Source organism: Nomia melanderi, chromosome 13 (assembly GCF_051020985.1).
Source record: "Nomia melanderi isolate GNS246 chromosome 13, iyNomMela1, whole genome shotgun sequence".
Lineage (NCBI taxonomy): Eukaryota > Metazoa > Arthropoda > Insecta > Hymenoptera > Halictidae > Nomia > Nomia melanderi.
Window position 1 is genome coordinate 11,210,484 of NC_135011.1, and position 20,080 is coordinate 11,230,563.

At 33.1% G+C, this 20,080-nt stretch overlaps 3 protein-coding genes across 3 annotated transcripts; 2 read left to right on the forward strand and 1 right to left on the reverse strand.

Annotated features, from left to right (window-relative positions):
* The first annotated feature begins 1,804 nt into the window (after positions 1-1,804).
* Positions 1,805-4,898, forward strand: Bet5 (blocked early in transport 5). The gene is made up of 3 exons (XM_031973587.2): positions 1,805-2,026; positions 2,188-2,397; positions 2,509-4,898. The coding sequence occupies exons 1-3, from the start codon at positions 1,928-1,930 to the stop codon at positions 2,635-2,637; spliced, it is 438 nt and encodes a 145-aa protein (XP_031829447.1). The 5' UTR covers positions 1,805-1,927; the 3' UTR covers positions 2,638-4,898.
* On the reverse strand, positions 3,604-18,558 carry LOC116425618 (E3 ubiquitin-protein ligase RNF19A). The gene is given in 15 exon segments (XM_076373036.1): positions 3,604-3,785; positions 3,788-3,846; positions 4,178-4,548; positions 4,635-4,800; positions 4,922-5,117; positions 7,681-7,879; positions 16,144-16,241; positions 16,396-16,532; positions 16,920-17,064; positions 17,154-17,465; positions 17,554-17,743; positions 17,863-18,005; positions 18,076-18,302; positions 18,371-18,461; positions 18,541-18,558. Coding segments are annotated over 13 exon segments (2,361 nt in total). The 5' UTR covers positions 18,239-18,302; positions 18,371-18,461; positions 18,541-18,558.
* LOC116425619 (putative oxidoreductase dhs-27) lies at positions 13,045-16,204 on the forward strand. The gene is made up of 3 exons (XM_031973584.2): positions 13,045-13,826; positions 13,974-14,189; positions 14,280-16,204. Exons 1-3 carry the CDS (start codon positions 13,689-13,691, stop codon positions 15,243-15,245), a joined length of 1,320 nt encoding a protein of 439 aa, XP_031829444.1. The 5' UTR covers positions 13,045-13,688; the 3' UTR covers positions 15,246-16,204.
* Positions 18,559-20,080: the final 1,522 nt, after the last annotated feature.

The window sequence follows — 20,080 nt, forward strand, 5'->3', positions numbered from 1 at the left end:
AGCGTCACAAGAACGCAACAAAGTCGACATCTAGCGATGGATAATTTTGAGTGTTTTTCCCTATCCCTGCAATGGGTAAGACAAGGACAGAGTGACTGTGCGACAAAGATAAAAATAGGCTTGCCGATGCAACCTACTTCGAAAAAGCATCTCATCAGGCCCTGGTGCCTACGCGCGAAGCAGGATAGACAAGGAGATATCCGACAAGGACAGACATATGTTTTTTCGCAGAGAGAAAATAACGCAAAAGACACTTTCTACAAATCGGCGTAATTGACGCAAAGTTTGTTAATACCAGAACTACCGACCAATAAAGTTAATTATTCTGCATTTTCTTATAAAACATATAAAAATACATTTATTGAGTTTTCACTTTCCTTATATTCTAGTTTGTATTCATCTAAATCCATTTCGTGAATAATTCCTGGGAAAATCGTCTGTGCCTTTCCTACAATTGAGAAACAAGAGACTCGAAATGGATCATTTTAGTCCATCTGGTAATTTTAGTGTTAACGCTAGGTTTACAGAACGCGTGAATTTAACGCACATTGAATTTTATGAACATTATTTGTTCCATGTTTATATCGATTTTTATTCATTCATTGTCTATTTTTCTACCCTTAACTTCTGAGATTTAAACACGCGACATTAATTGCTCTAGGAACGATAGAACAAAATGTACAATAAGTATCCATAAACTTAGTGTTTATAACTTATCAATCACGGACAACTCGTTAACATTGGAAACTGAAGACTGTAGAGCGGACCTTTCCTATATCATTTCATATAGGATTTTGTTTTCCGTAAATTATTTATTAGTTACTGTTTGAGATGAAGTTCTAAGATACCCTAGAATTTTTTAAATTTATTAATTTTTTAATTCCTTGGTTTTCTAACTTTATAGTCATATAATCATTAATATTCTAAGTTCAAAATAATACCTAAAAATGTATTATACATTTTCATTTTAAATACCTAACAATTTTGTTAGAAATATACTTTAAACAATAATGTATATTTCACTTCAAATTTATTTGTCAAAATTTCAATTATTAAAATAAATATTATTGGTACATAATTTACCGAAGAATTTTCTACAAGCATTACTTCTACAATCTATGATTGTATAATTAATCAAATTAATTTCTTATATAAATTTTATAGCTGCAATTTATATACTAAATGTATTTGTAAGAATATTTGCGTTTGTGAATGAATAAAAATTCCATTGTTATGAAGTTCTATTAAATAAATACTACTTCCATCGTTTAAATGTACGCGCCATATCATTTATTGTCTTGAATCTTATAACACACTCGTAGCAAAAATGAAGTATACGTATGAAGCATATCCGATTCCTGCTGATAAACTTGCAAACTTTATTATTGGTAACGTTGAGCGCGACACTGAAATGGTACAGGGGTCTTGAGACCCCCAATGTCCTAGATAAAAATTCCTACAAACAGCAACGTCTGTACGTATCTTAAGTCTGCGTTTCAATATTTTTTATTCTAATTCCTATCAGTTACAGCGCTGCCATGCAAAACCAATGTAAGTCGATATGACAGGGCGTGACACGAAAATGGTAAACACGAAAATTTATCAAAATAAAGAAAATGGTAAAAATGGTAATGGTAAATCGCGAGCTTGTAATAAAATTTTACATTGCATATTATATTTATCCTATACTTCGTCTGTGATATTGTAAACAGAAATACTGAAACGATATTAGCGCCCCCAAATATAAGGCCATGAAAATATTTTGGATCTGAATCTACACTTGTATCTAATCTGTGGTCATACTGAAACGATATTTCAATTTAAGGTGGCGAAACATTACACTATATTGTTCGTCTTGTCAATAACTTGTCTATGCTTGCAATACTCATTTCTCTATGACAGATAAACAAACAGTGTCAACGAAAATATGACAATTCACAATTTGTATATATTTTCCAAAAATGGAACGTTACTGTATTACGCTGAATGGAATAGGTTAAACAAATCTGGAATCACTAAAGAAGAGGTAAGATGGAATAAATAAAGATTTATTTGTAGTAAGGTAATAAAACAAATGCCATTATTAAAATTTGTAACTTCAATCTCCTAAAACTTACCCTCTAAATATCACAGGACTTTCTTCGATTCAAATTATGTTAAATAAACGTATAACTGTATCAATTTTAGGAAGCCAAACTGATGTATGGAATGTTGTTTTCCATTAAATCTTTTGTAAATAAAATATCCCCACTAGACCCGAAGGAAGGATTTTTATATTACAAAACTAGTAAATATACGTTACATTATTTTGAAACTCCTTCTGGATTGAAATTTGTTTTAAACACAGATAATGCTTCACAAAATGCAAGAGAATTATTGCAACAATTATATAGAGATGTAAGTAATTTATTTCCAAGGAATATTATGAACATATATTATGTATTTTTGAGAAGAAAATGAAAAATTCCTCTTGTACTTACAAAATTGTTTTAATCAATCTTTTTCCAGGTTTATTTAGAATACGTTGTAAAGAATCCTCTATGCCAACTAAACGAACCAATCCAAAGTGAACTTTTCAAATTGAAAGTAGATGAATTATTTAAAAAGTCACCTCTATTTTTAAGTAGAGCAATTTAACTTGCAATATTTGTAAAATCACTGTATATAAATGTAAAAATAATATAAGATTATTAAGTCCTTTAACTTAATAATGTATTTAATACCGAATATTAAATGCTACTGAATTAATAAATAAAATCATAAGTATATAGCTGAAAAAACCGATGGAATTGATAAAAATTTTACTTTCAGGAAATATAATTTAAGGAAAAATACAATTTACGTTGTATTCTGTTGTATTTACGAATTTACATTCATCAAAAAAGTAGTATTTTTAATAACTTCTGAAATACAATAAAGTGTAATTTTCATACAAAATATACACTGATAAAAGAAGCTTAGAGAAATTAATGTTAAACGTTGTAAAAGTATAAGTTTATTCTTTGTGGTCACATATATTATTTCTATTAACATATGGAAAATTGTACCTCACTTTACATCAACAAAATGTACTACTTTAATTTATATATTTAAATCATTATTAATATACGTAAAAACATCGGTAAAAATGCATATTATTATAAACTTTATATTAAGCTTGCCTTTGTTATACTTTGTATCACGTGCTAGTTCTTCTAGACATATTTTCGAAATATGCCTTACTTAGCTAAAATACCTACCAATGCATACATATAAAGATGGTACAGCAGCTTATATTTTACATATCTGTTTGTGTACATATAAACTTCTATGAAAAAGTCTTTCATAGAAATCTTTCGTTAGATACATGATATTAGCTTATTCAAATAGATAACAAAGCTTTTACTTATAAACAAAAACATATATATATATACGTATATATATATGCGTGTTTATATATATATTTTTTTTCGAACATATATATAAGAGACAATTTTACAAAATTATGTACACATATTTAAGTTCTTTAAAACTCAAAACCAAAAACTTATAGAATACAAATTCGCAAAAATATATTCGTAATGTTTCTTATAATTATTGGTTTAGTCAGTCTTTGCTTGCTTTTTAAGAGTGTACATTGTCCTCTGCATTACTGCTGTTGCATCCGTCGTCGGAAGATGTGAAAATACAAGCACGTTTATTCTGTGCCACCACAGAGCACGGTTCCTCTATCACTGATAATCGCTTCTCGCGATTCATAGATACCGTAGAACTATGGAAGAAAACATTTCTTAAAGTAGCAATTTTCGTTCGCGTGATACATTGCTATCCGTTGATGAGTCGACTTTTGCGTCACCATTAGAATTCCTAAAAAATAAATCCATGTAGATGCAACAATAATGCGCATAATGTACAGTAACATTTATTACTTAACACGTTGAATGCCGCACGATTTTAAAGAGCAAAATACATAAAATGGAAAAAATATAATATTAAATCATTCGATTGAATTCCATTATTATTACTGCACGTTGATCTAGCTGAATGTCGCTGCATTAGGTAACATTATTTATAATATACGAATGTTTTCAAATAATCGTCGTTTAATTGAGTGAACTATAGTAATTCGGTTTGGTTGAAAGTCACGGGTGACCCCCATGGCATTCAACGTGTTAATGAACATTATAGTTATTCTTACTTCGCAGGTTTTTGAGCATCTGTTTCCTGTTCCGTCTCCTTATTGCGTTTACGTCTTCCAGCACTCCTGTTGCCCACTCCACACGAACTGACAATTCCTTCCTGATAAGCTTCGATAAAACTGATATGATCATCGAACCTGACGCGTTCAGAGCCACCGTCTTCTCCACAGACAGTCCAATTACTCGAATCACTACACTGACGATCTAACGTCGGTTTGCGTCGAGCACGTTTTGCTAAACCAGATGCTACTTCTTCAAGCGAACTTAAAGATGTGGCTTGTCCAGCTGTATCCATGTGACCACCAGCAACTGAACCAGCCCCCTGTTCACCTTCCATACTTCTTCCACCGCTTAACGAACCACAATCCAACTATACGCATAATGTGTTTATTAAAGTGTTCAAACATAATTAAAAATAATAATTAAAATGAAACATTTAATGATAATATGAAATACCTTGAAATTTAGAACAGAGCCTGCTAAAGCTCTCGTGGAAGCTGCACCATCGTCCAAAGCAATGGACGCGTTTACAGACTTCTCTGACAAACTGGTTGTGGCTGAAGCGGTCTCACTACATAAGCTAAAACGTTGTGTAGACGTCACGTCCGCTTGAACTTCCAACCTGGTTCCATCGTAAAACACAAATATAAATGTTAGACAATATTTTGTATTTCACAATTGTTTTGTTAAATAATTAAATAAATATGAATGGTCGAATAATTAACATTTAAAATTAACATTACCTTTGACCTCCCGGAAGAACACTAGAAGCTATACTTCCGGCAAGACTGGTACCAGCGAGGGCTACATTACTGGCGCTCTCACGGTCGTTCTCGCGACCTAACTTTTCTAATTGACTTCCACTACCCAACGAAAGTGAAGCTTCTCCTATTGAAGGATTACCACCACGATGACTGGCGACATCAATCGATGCTGCATCTGTAACACAGACTGTGCCTGTCATTACGTTTAAAAATCATTGTTGTAATTTGTGACGGAGTCAAAAACAGAATGCACTTGAGCACCTTATCTCTCACTTATAGAGGGGGAGTGTTTGCCCCCTGGTGATTGTCAGATCAATCTCAATTGACTACTCAACAACATTTATCAATAGTAAATCACAATAAATACAGCATATACTGGTATACATCGTCAGTTTTCATTATGAATGAAATAAATATTTTGGTGTATATTTACGGTCAATCTACCATATATAGGACATTGTGAATATTTTTAACAAAACATTTTTAGTCACGTTATTCTGATCTGACTATAGTGTTGTAATAGAACACGTGGGATTGATGCATCAAACTGGACAATGAAGGACTCAAACTGACCAATTCCACCAAATAAATCGAAGTATTATTTGTAATGTTAATTTAATATTATATAATGTTGAAGCAAAGTACTTCATAAAAAGTTAAGTTAATTAGTAGTTTGCGGATTTTTATGCATTTATGAGACGTTTAAAAGTGTAAAATTATAGAGAATGCGTGCACTACGAAAAAATATATAAAATATCTAAAGTACAGTGCTTTTTATACTATTTGTTAAGAAAAATTATTTTCAATTGCAATTCTATTTTTTTAATTATATTTTTAAATATTTTAACTTGCACAAGAATCCGCAGTCTATTAATTACTTTATATTCTAAACAAACAAAATAATAAACTAATAAAAACATATTCCTCAATAGTTTTGTATCTCCCACGTGATAGAACTTAAAAATACGATACTTCAGCTATCAGCTTTTTTTTTGAATAGCTTAAACTCAATCTTCTAGGTCTTGCACCAATATTTTAATTTTAGTACTAAAATCATATTTTTGCTACCTCAAATTTAGCATCAATATTCTTTTCCAGTAGTTTAAACTTCATTATAATACCCACGCTTCTTTCTATAGTTCTAATTAAACTCAAAAATAATTGTTTCAGTAACTTTTATCATAAATAGTATTCTTGAAAAAAGTATTTTTAAAAAAGATGGAAAAAGATAAATGAAAGTTTATCGTCATATCAAAAAACGATATTACGATTAATGAAGATTACTTATAATATTTTCCACAAGTAAAAATGATTTTAAAATTCTATTTTACAAACGTGAACAAATATTTTCAAAGGTACACGTTCTTATTTCGTTTCGACAATATGCTTTATTCGCGAAAAAAATTGTTATTAAATGGTTGAACTAATAACACTGTGGAACACGATTTTCGTTTTTAATACCCACTAGGTGATCCTTATAGAGTTCCTTACCCTAAATACGAATCCAAAAACCAAATTGCTGGGTCACGTCCAGTTTTCGAAAAAACTGGGTTTTTGTAAAAACGGTTGAATTTTTCAGAAAACCAAGTGTTACGTGAAAACTAAAAACGAGAGGCAGTTAAAATTTGTCGCAGAAAATAAAGGAGACTTGCCCGGACACGTAGCTATAATAATTTTGAATTTCGCGTGTCATTAAATGTTTGTGAATAATGATCAAAGTTTAAAAAAGGATAGATGCGCGTACTTTGTATGCACTTCTATTACATTTCTACGAAAAGTGGGTCGGCTAGCACGAATTTGCTATGTGCCATTGGATTCTGCAGACATTTCTGAAGAAGAAAATTGATTAAATATTTAAAACGGAACGATGATGAAAAGCTTTCTCATACTATTATGAAAATTGATAAAACAATTAAACATTATATATACATATAAGAAGTGACCGGGGTCCAGGTCAATACAGCGCGTAGTCACGGCCCTGCATAGCTGTGGCCGGCGAGCAATGGCCGTGTAGCGCGAAAGTTCCATACACGCGCTCTTCGCGGACATTTTCTTACCCTGTCCCAAAGAAAAACCGATCTCACGCTTCCCGCGGGAGGGTTCTTCTTCAGAAATGTCTGCAGAATCCAATGGCGCACAGCAAATTCGTGCTAGCCAACCCACTTTTCGTAGAAATGTAATAGAAGTGCATACAAAGTACGCGCATCTATCCTTTTTTAAACTTTGATCATCATTTACAAACATTTAATGACATGCAAAATTAAAAATTTGTATAGCTACGTGTCCGGGCAAGTCTCCTTTATTTTCTGCGACAAATTTTAACTGCCTATCGTTTTTAGTTTTCACGTAACACTTGGTTTTCTGACAAATTCGACCGTTTTTACAAAAACCCAGTTTTTTTTCGAAAACTGTACGTGACTCAGTAATTTGGTTATCGGATTCGTATGTAGGGTAAGGAACTTTATAAGAATCACCTAGTGGTTATTGTAAAAAGCAAAGAAAGTTCAAATTTGTTCCACAGTGTAATTTGAAGAAATACACGTATAGCAAAGGAAGTCAATAATTTTCTGTGTAATAATACATTTTCGCATTTCCCCATTAATACATTACCCATTTAATATATGCAACACGTTATCAATCAGATATTCGTACATCAATGTTGTACTAAAAATATTGTAATCAATGACCTATATATCACCCTATTGTACTTCAAGAAAAACACTGATTTATATATTTACCTCCACCGTTACGAGGCCCTAATGAACCCATCAGTTCATTTTCATCGTCCAAATCGAATCGGCCACCTGTGCCATTTGTCGAAACACCACAACCTCCACTTCGACAAAGTGAAACGGGAACAACACCATAAACATAAAATAATAAACTGGGTACTCCAATGCCGACAACCAATCCCGCTAGTATGGGCGATACCAGAACCTGTAACAATCATGTGAAAATCATAAATAGGATAATAGGTTTGTATTTTGTCGGCGTCAAACTAAAAGTATAACAGTTTAACCCCTTCAGACCTGATTTCCGTACAAAATTATGTACACTTAGCTAACAACAAAGGACTATTCAATGCACCACCAGTAATACCATATATTTTAAATAAAATATATAAGGTGTATATATGGTTGCCTGCCATATTTTTAATATTTCATCAAATATTGAAGGAAAACAGTGTAGAATATAATATGCGTTAGGTTTAACGGGGTTAATTCTATTTTTTAAGTTCCCTTACGTTGGAAACAACTGATAAATTCACTTCTATTTTTCATAGATTCTAAACTACTGTTACCATTTGACCAGTAACTTTTAAATTTAAGTAAAATCCTGTTTATTGCTACATCAATTAATGTTGACGAATCAAATGTGTCGAAATACACCGCGGGTTTTCTTTAAGCTTGAGCAAGGTTTAAATATTCCATGACTCAAAATAATTTAATTAATTTTAAAATTAATTATTTAATTATATTGTATTATATTATGTATTAAAAATACTAACTATTTATTATGTTTATCATTGGTTCGTTTAACGTTTTATATTTTCTAGTAACATACTTTAAGCGTTAATCTAGGTATTACTGCATATTTAAATTATATAATGAATTATTATTTTTACCATTATTACTAAATTCATAGAATTTTGAGAAGATTTAAAAAACTAAAAACTAAACAAGGTACATCTTTATAAATTATAAAACTTATAGAAAGCTATTGTCATTACATTATCGAAATTTGATGAAAACATTATAAATCCCTTTAATATTTTTTTTATTAATTAGTGTCTATATTATTTTAAAGAATAATGCAAAACTGAATGAAAGTATAGTCGTGAAGCATACACAGTTTTGGAGAAATACGAGACGACTTTCATTTTCTATTGACTTACGAAACCAGAAAATCAGGAAGTCTGATATTACATTGAGAACTTTCATCCATAGTCTCGAGTCATTGTTGTGTAGTTTCAAGCTACCGGAAGATGGTGAATGTATAGTGCACAATTCAGAATTACGCGTTTTCTTTCATGAATCCTCTTTTTTAGAGAGAAAAAAGCAATAATTATTCTGGAGATGTTTCAAAAACGTACTCTGTTCATCGCTTTTCATTAATATACGTAAAAATATGAAAAATAATGAATATAAGAAGGTACTGCCTCAATTTGAATTGTAGGCACACCAGTATTTCAATAATTTTGCCGCAGAACCTAGTTGAAACTGCAGAATAATTATTTTCCATTGTGTCCTACTACAAAAACATTGCACGAAAATGTAAGCACGACATAACAAGAGCTTACAAAAGAGTTCCATACGACAATAGTGTTCGAAATATATAGAACTGTGTTTGAATAAACGTATTAGTCGATCCAGTTTTCTATACCGCGAACCCTTTTCGTAGAAACGAAATACTCAGAACATCAATTATGTTTGTTGTAATATTTTCAATGTAAATGGAAGGGAAGAAAATTTTCGTACATGCTCATTAAACAGTTTCATATCCATGGAATAATTCTATTGCTTTTTGAAGAAATCTTATGTTAAAAAATAATCTATATACAAATTAGTAATATAAAATAATAAATAATAGTAGATAATAAAAGAATAAATACATATTAATAAATTACAGTACTACTTTAGAAGTTTAAAGCTAAAATGTTACTTAAATCAATAGTTTCCTTTTAACAGTGACCCAGTATCTTTTTTTGTACTTTTTTACACTTTAAATATTTCTTTTGGGATTATTAAATGTGAGAACTCTTTTCTTTAATAAACGTGTAAATGTGCTGAATTAGAAAACAGTCATTTGTTATGTAAGGTATTTTCCGTTGCATGCATTCAAGGAAAAAATATACGATTTCACAATACGACTGTTAACTTCTTATCTAGTGCTCTAAATTACCTGTTACCTTATGTCAAATTCATTTTAAAACAAAATATATTAAAACTAACTTATATCCAATACGTCTGTAGAGTATACTGCACGCGATAAAACAGTCCGAAATAGACATTATTTTAACTCGAGTTCAATGGTCACAGTTAATTAAGATAAAATAATTACTTTAAATACGTGTAATTCTGAGACAACAATTTTATCGAAAGGTTTAGCAAAAATCTACAAGTTATTACAAGTCATTGCTTATTCCTCGAAACAATTAAAAAAAAATTAGAAAAAACACGAATAATTTAGAAACTGTTACATAGTATATGAACACATGCTTATATGTAGATTAAATTCCTTCGTCATTTTACGTACAAACATATCGGGGCAAAGTGCTCGAAAACTAATTAATTCTCGAGATACGTTGCTTAAGTGTTTTTCTTATTGTACACTGATTTTTTAATTGAGTAAAAATATTCTTCAATTATTGTTGCACGATAATTCACAATAACAATTTAACCCTTTAAGTGTTTCATTTACTTTTGGAAGTGTAGAAATTATTTTTAAATAATAACGAATATACTCGACAAGAACAGAGTAAGAACACTTGAAAAAATAAAAATAAATTATAACAAAATAATGAACGTTTAAATTGAATTTTTAGAAGAATTTATATTTTTATTGTTTATAGATCTATTAATATTATTTCTATAATACTTGAAATTGAAAATATTTTTATATTCAATAATCAAATATTTGGAAGAAAGAAGTTAACATTTAAGGTTTCATTTGTTTTTATAGAACAGAAAGATAATTATAGTCAGTAAAAATTATCGATTGAAATGTTTAAATTCGTGACTCAGTTTATTATAATATTTATTAACTTAACTGTCATGTTTTGTTTATTACCCTTTAATTCCTTATTGTTCTAAAACATGTTAAAATTACGATAATCTTCCTTGTTTTATCTAAATTCTACTTTACATAACAAAGCCTAATTTTTTTCTCCAAAAAATGTAGTCGTTTTTAAACAAAAAATTGCCATCTTTTCATGACAAGTATATTCAAATAAACATCGAAAAGGTTAAGCAGTATTATCTGTTTTTTGGTCCTTGTAAAGAATATACAGAGCACGAATGAGCTTAATTTTTTAAACAACCTCATAGAAAAGGAAGGCAAGGTAATATAAATTGAGTTAATAATCATTGTACTTCCTTCTACATATCATATGACCACATATAAATTGTGCAGTAATACATCATATAACTGAAGAAATTCAAAACTTAGTGGATTTTATATCGCCAAAAAATATAAATCAATAATGTTGGTATTTTACACTTTATTTATCTAACGCTGGATTTTATTTCACGACATTTATTTTCTCCAAACTATGTATTTTTACAATCTATGTGCAGCAATGAAAAATAGTATTAGCATAGATCAGTATTTAATATAAAATCATGTTTAAGTCTCTAAATTATATGAATCTTGATTTAATTTTTTTCGCAACATATGAGTTTCGGGTCTAAAGCTTAAATATATCACAATTTATTATCATTGAGCTGATAAATAATAATAAAAAACACAAACAATTGTTTTCAGCTAAATATAGGTATATTGGTACACTCATATATTTAATGTTTCTATCAAATTATAATGTAAACATTTGCAATGCTTGCATAACCGTTATATCTGCAAAAGTTCCAAAACTCAGTTTGATGTTCGTTTGTTATAATTAGTTGGTCGGTTCATCAAAATAACAGGAGAATGTATTTACACGCGTAAGTTAGAAATTGTAATGAAACGGCAATTTCAGAGAAGAAAATTATATTGAAATTACCAGAAGACATATTCATATTCTATAATATTCAAAATTTTAAACAGAAACTGTTTTACCGTAGAAAGTATAATTAAGTAATTTATCCGCAAAAGAAGATGTAACAAATTTTCCACAAAGTGATCGCTTACAAAAGTTAATAAATCGGGACAAGTAAAACATTATCAAGCTACTGGAAAATATTTTAAAGTTATTTCCAAAAAAATAACGAATAAATGATTTATCTTATATTTATCTAGAGAAAAAGAAAGAAAGCCTTTAATAATTAAAAATTTTAAAAAAAAGCAGATTAAAATAAGCAAACATATATTTATATTAAAATATAAGATTGTAATATAATATCTTCTCTAACGAATTTAAATTCGGTATATTTCAATTTAATCAAGTTAAATCCGTACAACGTATTTCCTAATGGATAAAGACATTTACTTAAATATTTTAAAACGAAACAAAAAAAGAGCGTAAATGTATCCAAACGATACTACTTCAGACATAAATCTCGTAGAGCAATTTAGAATTAGTGAGACGAAAGGGTAAGAAAGTTCCATGTCCAAATGAAACAATAATTAAAAATACGTTTGAAGAAATGATACAAAATAAGTTCAAATATAACAAAATACTTCATATAATCGTTTAAAACCTGCATTCAAAGAAAAATGTTATGATTAAAACTCTGGATTCAATGTTATAAAGAAAATTCCAATAAGAAAATCATGTGTTCTAAACATTTATACAGAATTGTGCAAAAGCGACAGAATATGTCAATACTTCCGTTCATCATTACATTATATACTCATTGCGACTAGCCATTCGAAACTCAATGTTTAAAATGTTCCAAATAGAGAAATCTACCAGCACCTCCTTCAATAAAGAAATTCTTATAAAATATCTCACAACCTGATCATTTCGCGCCCACCTTGCTTGTTTACCAAAAACGTCGAGGAAATTCGTTGAAATCCCATAAGAGAAGCAATAATAATTATACAATCGCGTCACGCGCAGGTGGATCATTGCACAATCAAAAAAATCCAGTAGTCAAAGAAATCCGGTGGTTCATAAACCATTAACCGTCTTCATCCAAAATTCAATTCCCAATGAGACTAAAAGGGAATAGAGGGGTATCGCTTGCAACAGTCGCGTGGACCACCCTATAGATTCCCAGCCACGCCCCTGGTAGAAAGAAAAAGCGTGATTCGGAACCGGCGATGTTAACCAATACAAATTCTGAAACGTGTCACGATGAGACAGCTGATTAGCGGCAGACGGAGTGATCTATTTTCTAGATTTCCATCGAGCGTGGAAAGGAGCGTGGGGCAGCGGGATAGGAGACAGAGAGAAAGTGCGTGGCGAGCAGAAGGTGTGGGAGGTGCGGAAGGAAGGATATTGATCGGCGGGTAGGAGTGCGCGCATGGGAGATCCTCTCTGTCCCACCCTGCGGCCTGCATCCACCTAGGTGGGTGACGATAGAACGTGCATCGTGTCAGTTGGTACTTCAAGATCCACATTGCGCTACGATCAAGCGCTACGAGAGAGGGTCCGGCGAGCCGAGAAACGTCGGGACACGGCCGGTCGGTGGTAACTGCGCCGTGGAAGGGTGTGTCGCGAAGCGAACGTTTCGAATTACCGATGAGAGGACGTCGAACTACGCAGTTGGCCCGAACGTCCGAGGACCGGGCAACGGGTAGCAGGAAGTAGAAGTGACGGCCGACGAATCCATTGTTAACTGGCGAATTCACGAGAACCTCGACGATATAGCCCGGTCAGGCTCTTACGCGAACAGCCGAATAGGCGCGCTCTGCCTATTATCGTTCCCAAGCGTAGATGTGCTTGCGCTTGATTAGCATCGATTGGGGAGTAGACGCGCGATACGCGCCGAGGCCAGCAGCACACCACGCAACGCTCTCCTTTTTCTCCCTTTCCTTTATTTTTGGTAAACGATATACAAACCCCTCGGGGATCAGTGTTCCGTGTTCGATCGAGTAAACAAAAAGGAGGAGGAGAGGACCGCCGGAGAGACGCGAGGGACTGATGGCCAATTTTGGTTGGAAGGACATGGATTGGGATTGGGAAGACGCGGAAGACTCTTCCAGCGAAACGGAGGAGCAGAAGCCGGAGATTGATAAGGAGTGGCTTGACGGTATCCTAAGGGAATTTCACAAAGAACCGGTTAGTTCGGTAGAAACTATGATTTCCAGTTTACGGTTGCCTGTAGGAATGTTTGCGCGGCTATGCTACTTTATTAGCGGCGCGGTTGAACACGTAGCGTGTTCCAAATATTCTTGAATCGTTTAAAAATTAACCCGTAATGTACAGGTCACGATAACCGAGTGTAACGTGAACCCGGGCTGTATGAGTAACGAAAGTGTACTGAGCACTATAATTAGCGTTAAAGTCAAGTACGTGTTGAACGAGTCGAACACCACACAGGATCTTTCGTTAATCGTGAAAGAGCTACCGAAAGATGCGTTCAGTCGATTTTTCGTTAACGAGGGGCAGTTCGATCTCCGGGAGATTAAATTTTACACGCAGGTAAGCGATCAAGTAACCATTTACCCGAATTAATGTCGTACGGATAATACGGCTCGACCGAATAACGAATCTGACTATGTTTGCAATCAGGTCATGCCAGACTTGAGAGAATTCCAAAAGAAACAGCTGGCGTTAGAGGATAATCGCGAGAACCTCGGCAAACAGGGCGAAGAGATACCTCTGTCGGTCCCCGTGTGTTATCACGCGCAGTACACACCAGCCGAGGAAACCGAGGACAATCTCACCACACCGGACTCGATTCTGGTGTTGCAAGACCTCCGTGACTCTGACTTCTGTAACATTAAGTTCCGAAAAGGAATGACCTACGATCAAACCAAAGTCGCATTGGAAGCTATAGCACGTATACACGCGCATTCCCTAGCGATGAAGGTTATCGAGGGGCAATCTCTCTCTGAACGTTACCCGTTCCTCTTCCAAACAGCGAAAGCAACAAACTCGTATCAGCAACTGGTCGAGCGTGGTCTACCGCAGCTAGCGAAATTTTTGGAGAACACTGGACTGGAAGCAATACTTGAAGCCCTACTCGTATTAAGACCGAAGACTATGCACATAATATCGGCACTTCTAGCTCCGGAAGGGCCATTGACCCTGATCACACACACAGATTTCTGGTGCAATAATCTGTTGTTCAAGGACGGGCCGAACGGCCTCGAATGTTGCATCCTCGATTGGCAAATGGTCACCTATAGCAGACCAACCAACGACATCGCTCTATTGATAGTGAGCTCTTTGCCTACTGAACTGCGCCGGAAACACACAGAAAGTTTTCTCGATATTTATTGGAACGCTCTAACCAGTACGTGCTCACGCCTCGGTGTTGATATTCCCAAGGATTTGGGTTACACGAGAGAAGATCTGAGCAAGGATTACAGACGGTCGCAGCTGCTAGCGCTTCTGCTTTGTATCGGATCGGTGGATGTTGCCCTAGGCGATCCCGACACCGAGCAACGATTGATCGATGTACTAAAGGATCTTCACAGCGAAGGCGTATTCACGGATGAAACTGCCATTGCAACCAGCGAGAATGATTTTTAGTCAGCCGCAATGCCGTTCATGATAGTGCCGCTGTGAATTCATAATCTACGCAAAATGCAAATCAAATGGACGACGGTCATGGAACCGAGGGTTCGATAAATCATGAACATTTGACGTTTGATCGATGTGATTCGGATCAAAAGGCTTGTGTCGATAACAGTGTAATTGCGGGTAGTCAAGGAAGTCGACGTTCAAATGCTGCTACCATGGAAAGTATAGCGTTAACGATAGAACTTTGTGTTCGAGAATGTTTGGTAATAATGAAAGTATTAACGAACATGCGTAGGAAATTACGTCTTCGATATATATTCATAAGATATTCGTTTGTTCTTGCGACACTTGTTTATGTTTTGGTATGACTTGAGCAAGCATGATGCTAATAAATGCTATTTGGAATTATACAAGTAAACAAAAATGACTCGAGAGTTGAGTAATTACTAACAACCTGTACTCTATGAAATGCTTTCGGCATTAAGTGAAACATTTAAGTCAATTATCTACTAGACTGATTTCATTTAAAACGAAGTTTCTCTGACCAAATTTCTTCCCGCAATTATTACAACAGCTACGAAATCGACGTTCTGTTATCGTCAATTTACATACGCAGTAATTATATTATTATTCTCTTTCTTTGTACAAACTACATAAATAAAATATACCTTGATGTTGTCATGAACTTATGGAAGTATATCGGTATTATTAACGCCTAACCATGCATCCCAAACTATGCATATAAATTATTGAATTTGTTTTATTATAATCGTTTCAGTGCTACTGTCTGTGGTTCAAATATTCATTTAAAAATCGCAGTCGCATAATTTTACTCAAATACCACATATATTTAATTATCACAATCAATAATTTAATAACTGAATGTAAAAAATGATGCTTGACTTACCGATGCAGTTACACCACCAACGATAAAGGCGTTCCTTTTATGCTTGTTGGCCTTTTCGTATCTTGTGTACAATTCCTTCCCTACCCATACTGGTATACCTGCAAAAAGAATCATACAAATTAAATGTGACTATATTCAGAAATAAAAAATTACTTTTATCAAGAAAATGTTTGATTTACTTTGAATACGATATTTTATGCAATATCACATGTAAAAGTAAAATTATTTACATTATATATACGTATGACTGACCTATAATCATAGCGGGTATAGCTATGCCAGCTGCAAGTCCGATTCCAACAGGAGCTCCAACTAAAGTCCCTAGTTGCCACAGAATTTTTTTTTTCCTAGACCAAGGTTTCTTGCCCCAAAAGGTACAACCAGAAGGACTATAAACATTTAAGAAATTTGCATGTTAAAAAATTATACAGCAACATTATATTTAACACTTTGAGTGCTGAATACTCCTAGCCGAAACGTTCTGTGTGGATGGAATATTTTTTTGCTCATCTGAACATCAATGAATTCTGTTAATTCATACAATTAATTAAGTTGGAATTAAATTGTAATTGTAATTCCTCAGTTTCACTAAATGGAATAATGCTAAGAAACACGTATATTAATTATTATCACTGTGGCACATGCGAAATTAAAAAGACCGAAAAACGCATATGTGTATGCATAGTCCACAACGATGACTTTCGCCGAACGCATATATGCGTCCATAGCACTCAAAGGGTTAAAACAAATAACATATATAAAAGATTAACTAATACCTTAAATAATGAAGATCGCTAATTTCTTTCATGCATAACCAACAAAATTCTGCCCCGCAAACAGCACAAATCATATGATTACAACTTCCATCATCCATTTTGACAATCAAAACCTGACATCTTGGACAGGGTTTGATGTCATCTCCTATGAAAACAAATAGCATAAAGAATTTGTATCGTATTAACTTTATAATATTAAAAGTAAGCTTTTGAAGATAAATAAAATATACGTACTGTGTTGTGAATCACTCTGACTGAAACTGAGAGACGAGCTACGTTCATAGTATTGAGTACGCTGAGATCTAGCAGCATCACATGTTTGATTAGGATGCCATCGTGCTTTACAGTGGTAGCAAAAGTATGAATCACACCCTGGTCGTTCACAGCGTAACTTCGGACACGAAGCACAACCACTAGCAATAACGGCAAAACTACAATCTGGTGCAGGACACCATCTTGCGTCAGGTTCCACGGCAAGAACTCTTCGAACCATAAAATCTTCATACTTTTCTAACTGTGTTTGGTCATTTAAAATCATTCTAATGTCTAACATAAAAATACATTTTATAAATTTAAAATCTTTCAAGATTGTACACTTTATTTATTTTTCTTCTAGTAAGAAAAAAATACTTACCATTTGGATGTAATGGTTCAGAACATTCAGGACAAGCTATATTAACTCTAGATTCTGAAATTTCAACCTTAAGATATTGTTGAAAGCAGTCATAACAACTACGATGATGACAAGACTGTACCACAGGAAAAAATTCCACTGGCAATTCAGCCAAGCATAAGGGACATTCCATTAAACCATTTTCATTACTCTGAAATAATTATTTTACAATTCTTGTATTTAATTACCACTTCAATAATAGCAACTAAAAATTAATATTAACTGGGCATATCCTGTAAGCTTCATCACACAGATACATTCTATAAATACCTTTCCGGCGGAAGAAAGTACAGAGCCTTTGCTGGTAGCACGCTGTAGATCTATGTTCTGAAATTGAAAATGGTTCGAACCATTACTTACTCTGGCTTCTCCTTTTTCGACATCCGCAATTCTGCTGCCAGTTTGGTCTTTAGCTAAAATAATCGCATTTAAAGAAGACTTACGTTTAATATTGTTTTTAATTTGTTATATATGAGTTATTACTTTTAGTATTCCTGTTGCTTGAACTAGGTGTCCTAACAATTCGCCGGCCGATAAGCGGACTCGAGTATAATAGTCGGCGCAGTGAAAATCGTGGCAATGTTCGTCGTGGTCGGGGAGCTGCACTGCTGCAGCCTCCTGAATTGCTGTCATTTTCTTTGAACATTCTGTGAGGTATTCAGAATCACTACAGTCTCATTCTTCGTTTCGCAAATTGAAAGTATCGTGATCTATATAAAAAAAATTTTCAAAAGAATTCAATAGAATTAAGTGTTCAAAACAATTAAACATATAATACTTTTGTGACATGCACGTCAGTGTTACTTAATTTAATATCCCATATCATTTATAGGTTGTAGAATGGCATAAGTTACTCGCACCGTTTAATGCTAAAGAAAAAATCTCAATCGTGTATAAACGTATGTATATATAAACGTATGAAATGTATAGTTTTATAGGTGATTATACTTTGCGTCACACATGCACGTGTAGCGTTACATCGATCGCACTCAGTATATGAAATAAGAAATTAACAGAGCTTCAAATTTTTTGTACTGTAATTACCGCATAAATTAAAAAAAAAAATGTTAAAGATATATAGTGTTCATAGTGCTACCATTAAAATAATCATTAATAATGATGAATTTGTCGAATGTTTTTACCACGTTAAATGTTTCACTGAAGTTATCCAATTTCGCTCGTTTCTTCTTAATAGTTTCTAATTTACATAATATCGATAATTATTTTGCGAATTCGTGTCTACTTTCACTAAAAAGGGAATTATGTAGTCTGTCAAGACACTTGTCATCAATTACGATTTCTCCGCGGTCATGAGACGCATAAGTAATCAGTATTTCGAAATCTTCATAGAGTAACACGAAATATTTGTATACATCAGTTTTACACAAATCTGTTTATACTTATTTGGAAGATATTATGGAGGATCAACTAACACACTATTATTGGATTGCACTTATTTATTCTTTCAAGGAACTAAATCCAAATGCGTAAAATATATCCGATTCGAAATAAAATTCCCTGACCGATGCATGAATCACAGTGAATCACAAAAATAAAAACATTAAAATCATGCATTAATTATAAATGCAAAAATGTAATTGGAACTCAGCTTCGATGTTTAATTTTTTTACTAATATACTTCACATTTGATAACTCGACGAATACGCTATTTAACATAAATCATCGTGATGCATACATGCAAAAAGAAAAATTGTAAATACTCATGCTATTAGATGCAAATGTAATTATGATAATTAGAAAGGTAAATGTAGTGCGAGATACAAAATAATCGCCATTTGTAATGGACTTGCACGTTTACGTACGTTGCACAAAACATACGAGCAATGTGTATATGTATGTTCATTACGATCGAATTTTTCACTTCACTAGTATTACATACTAGTTCCAATGTTAGGAACCAATTCTTTTTCTTAAACCCAATTATACAAAGTGTACATTCGTAAATTTTTATTTTACATTAAGAAACCTTATGAAATGACTAATGCTAATGCAGGTATAAGGAATCTACAAGCAAACATCAACTAAACTTGATCCAACTGATATATGCACGAACCTTCTTTCTGCTAACAAATGTTTTCAAATCTATGACACTTTTAGTAATGAGAAATAGAAATATTATTATAAGGTCACACACTATTGATAAGTTTCACTTATTTTGTTGGTTAAGGATGTTAACTTGACACAACAGCTGACGGCTCCCGACTAGAGACTTATCATGAACATAGTTAAGATGAGAAACATAGTGGGCAAAATGTATGAATAATAACAACATTAAACGAAGTCTCCGCAAGAGGGCAAACAAATCAAATGACATCGAGTTTATCATTTTTACAAGTGTATATTATTTATAACACTGCACTGAATTTTCTTGATTATGTTGGAAAATAGATTTTTCATACTTTAGTCACTTCAGAGTCACTCAATAAAATGAACAAAAAATTATCTTTTCTTACAATATGATGCTCTA

Bases quoted from the DNA above. Each gene is read 5' to 3' on its own strand.
- LOC116425619 (XM_031973584.2), top strand. From the start codon at position 13,689: ATGGCCAATTTTGGTTGGAAGGACATGGATTGGGATTGGGAAGACGCG. The intron at 13,827-13,973 runs GTTAGTTCGGTA...CGTAATGTACAG, and splicing joins GGGAATTTCACAAAGAACCG to GTCACGATAACCGAGTGTAA. The intron at 14,190-14,279 runs GTAAGCGATCAA...GTTTGCAATCAG, and splicing joins AGATTAAATTTTACACGCAG to GTCATGCCAGACTTGAGAGA.
- Bet5 (XM_031973587.2), top strand. From the start codon at position 1,928: ATGACAATTCACAATTTGTATATATTTTCCAAAAATGGAACGTTACTG. The intron at 2,027-2,187 runs GTAAGATGGAAT...TATCAATTTTAG, and splicing joins CTGGAATCACTAAAGAAGAG to GAAGCCAAACTGATGTATGG. The intron at 2,398-2,508 runs GTAAGTAATTTA...ATCTTTTTCCAG, and splicing joins TGCAACAATTATATAGAGAT to GTTTATTTAGAATACGTTGT.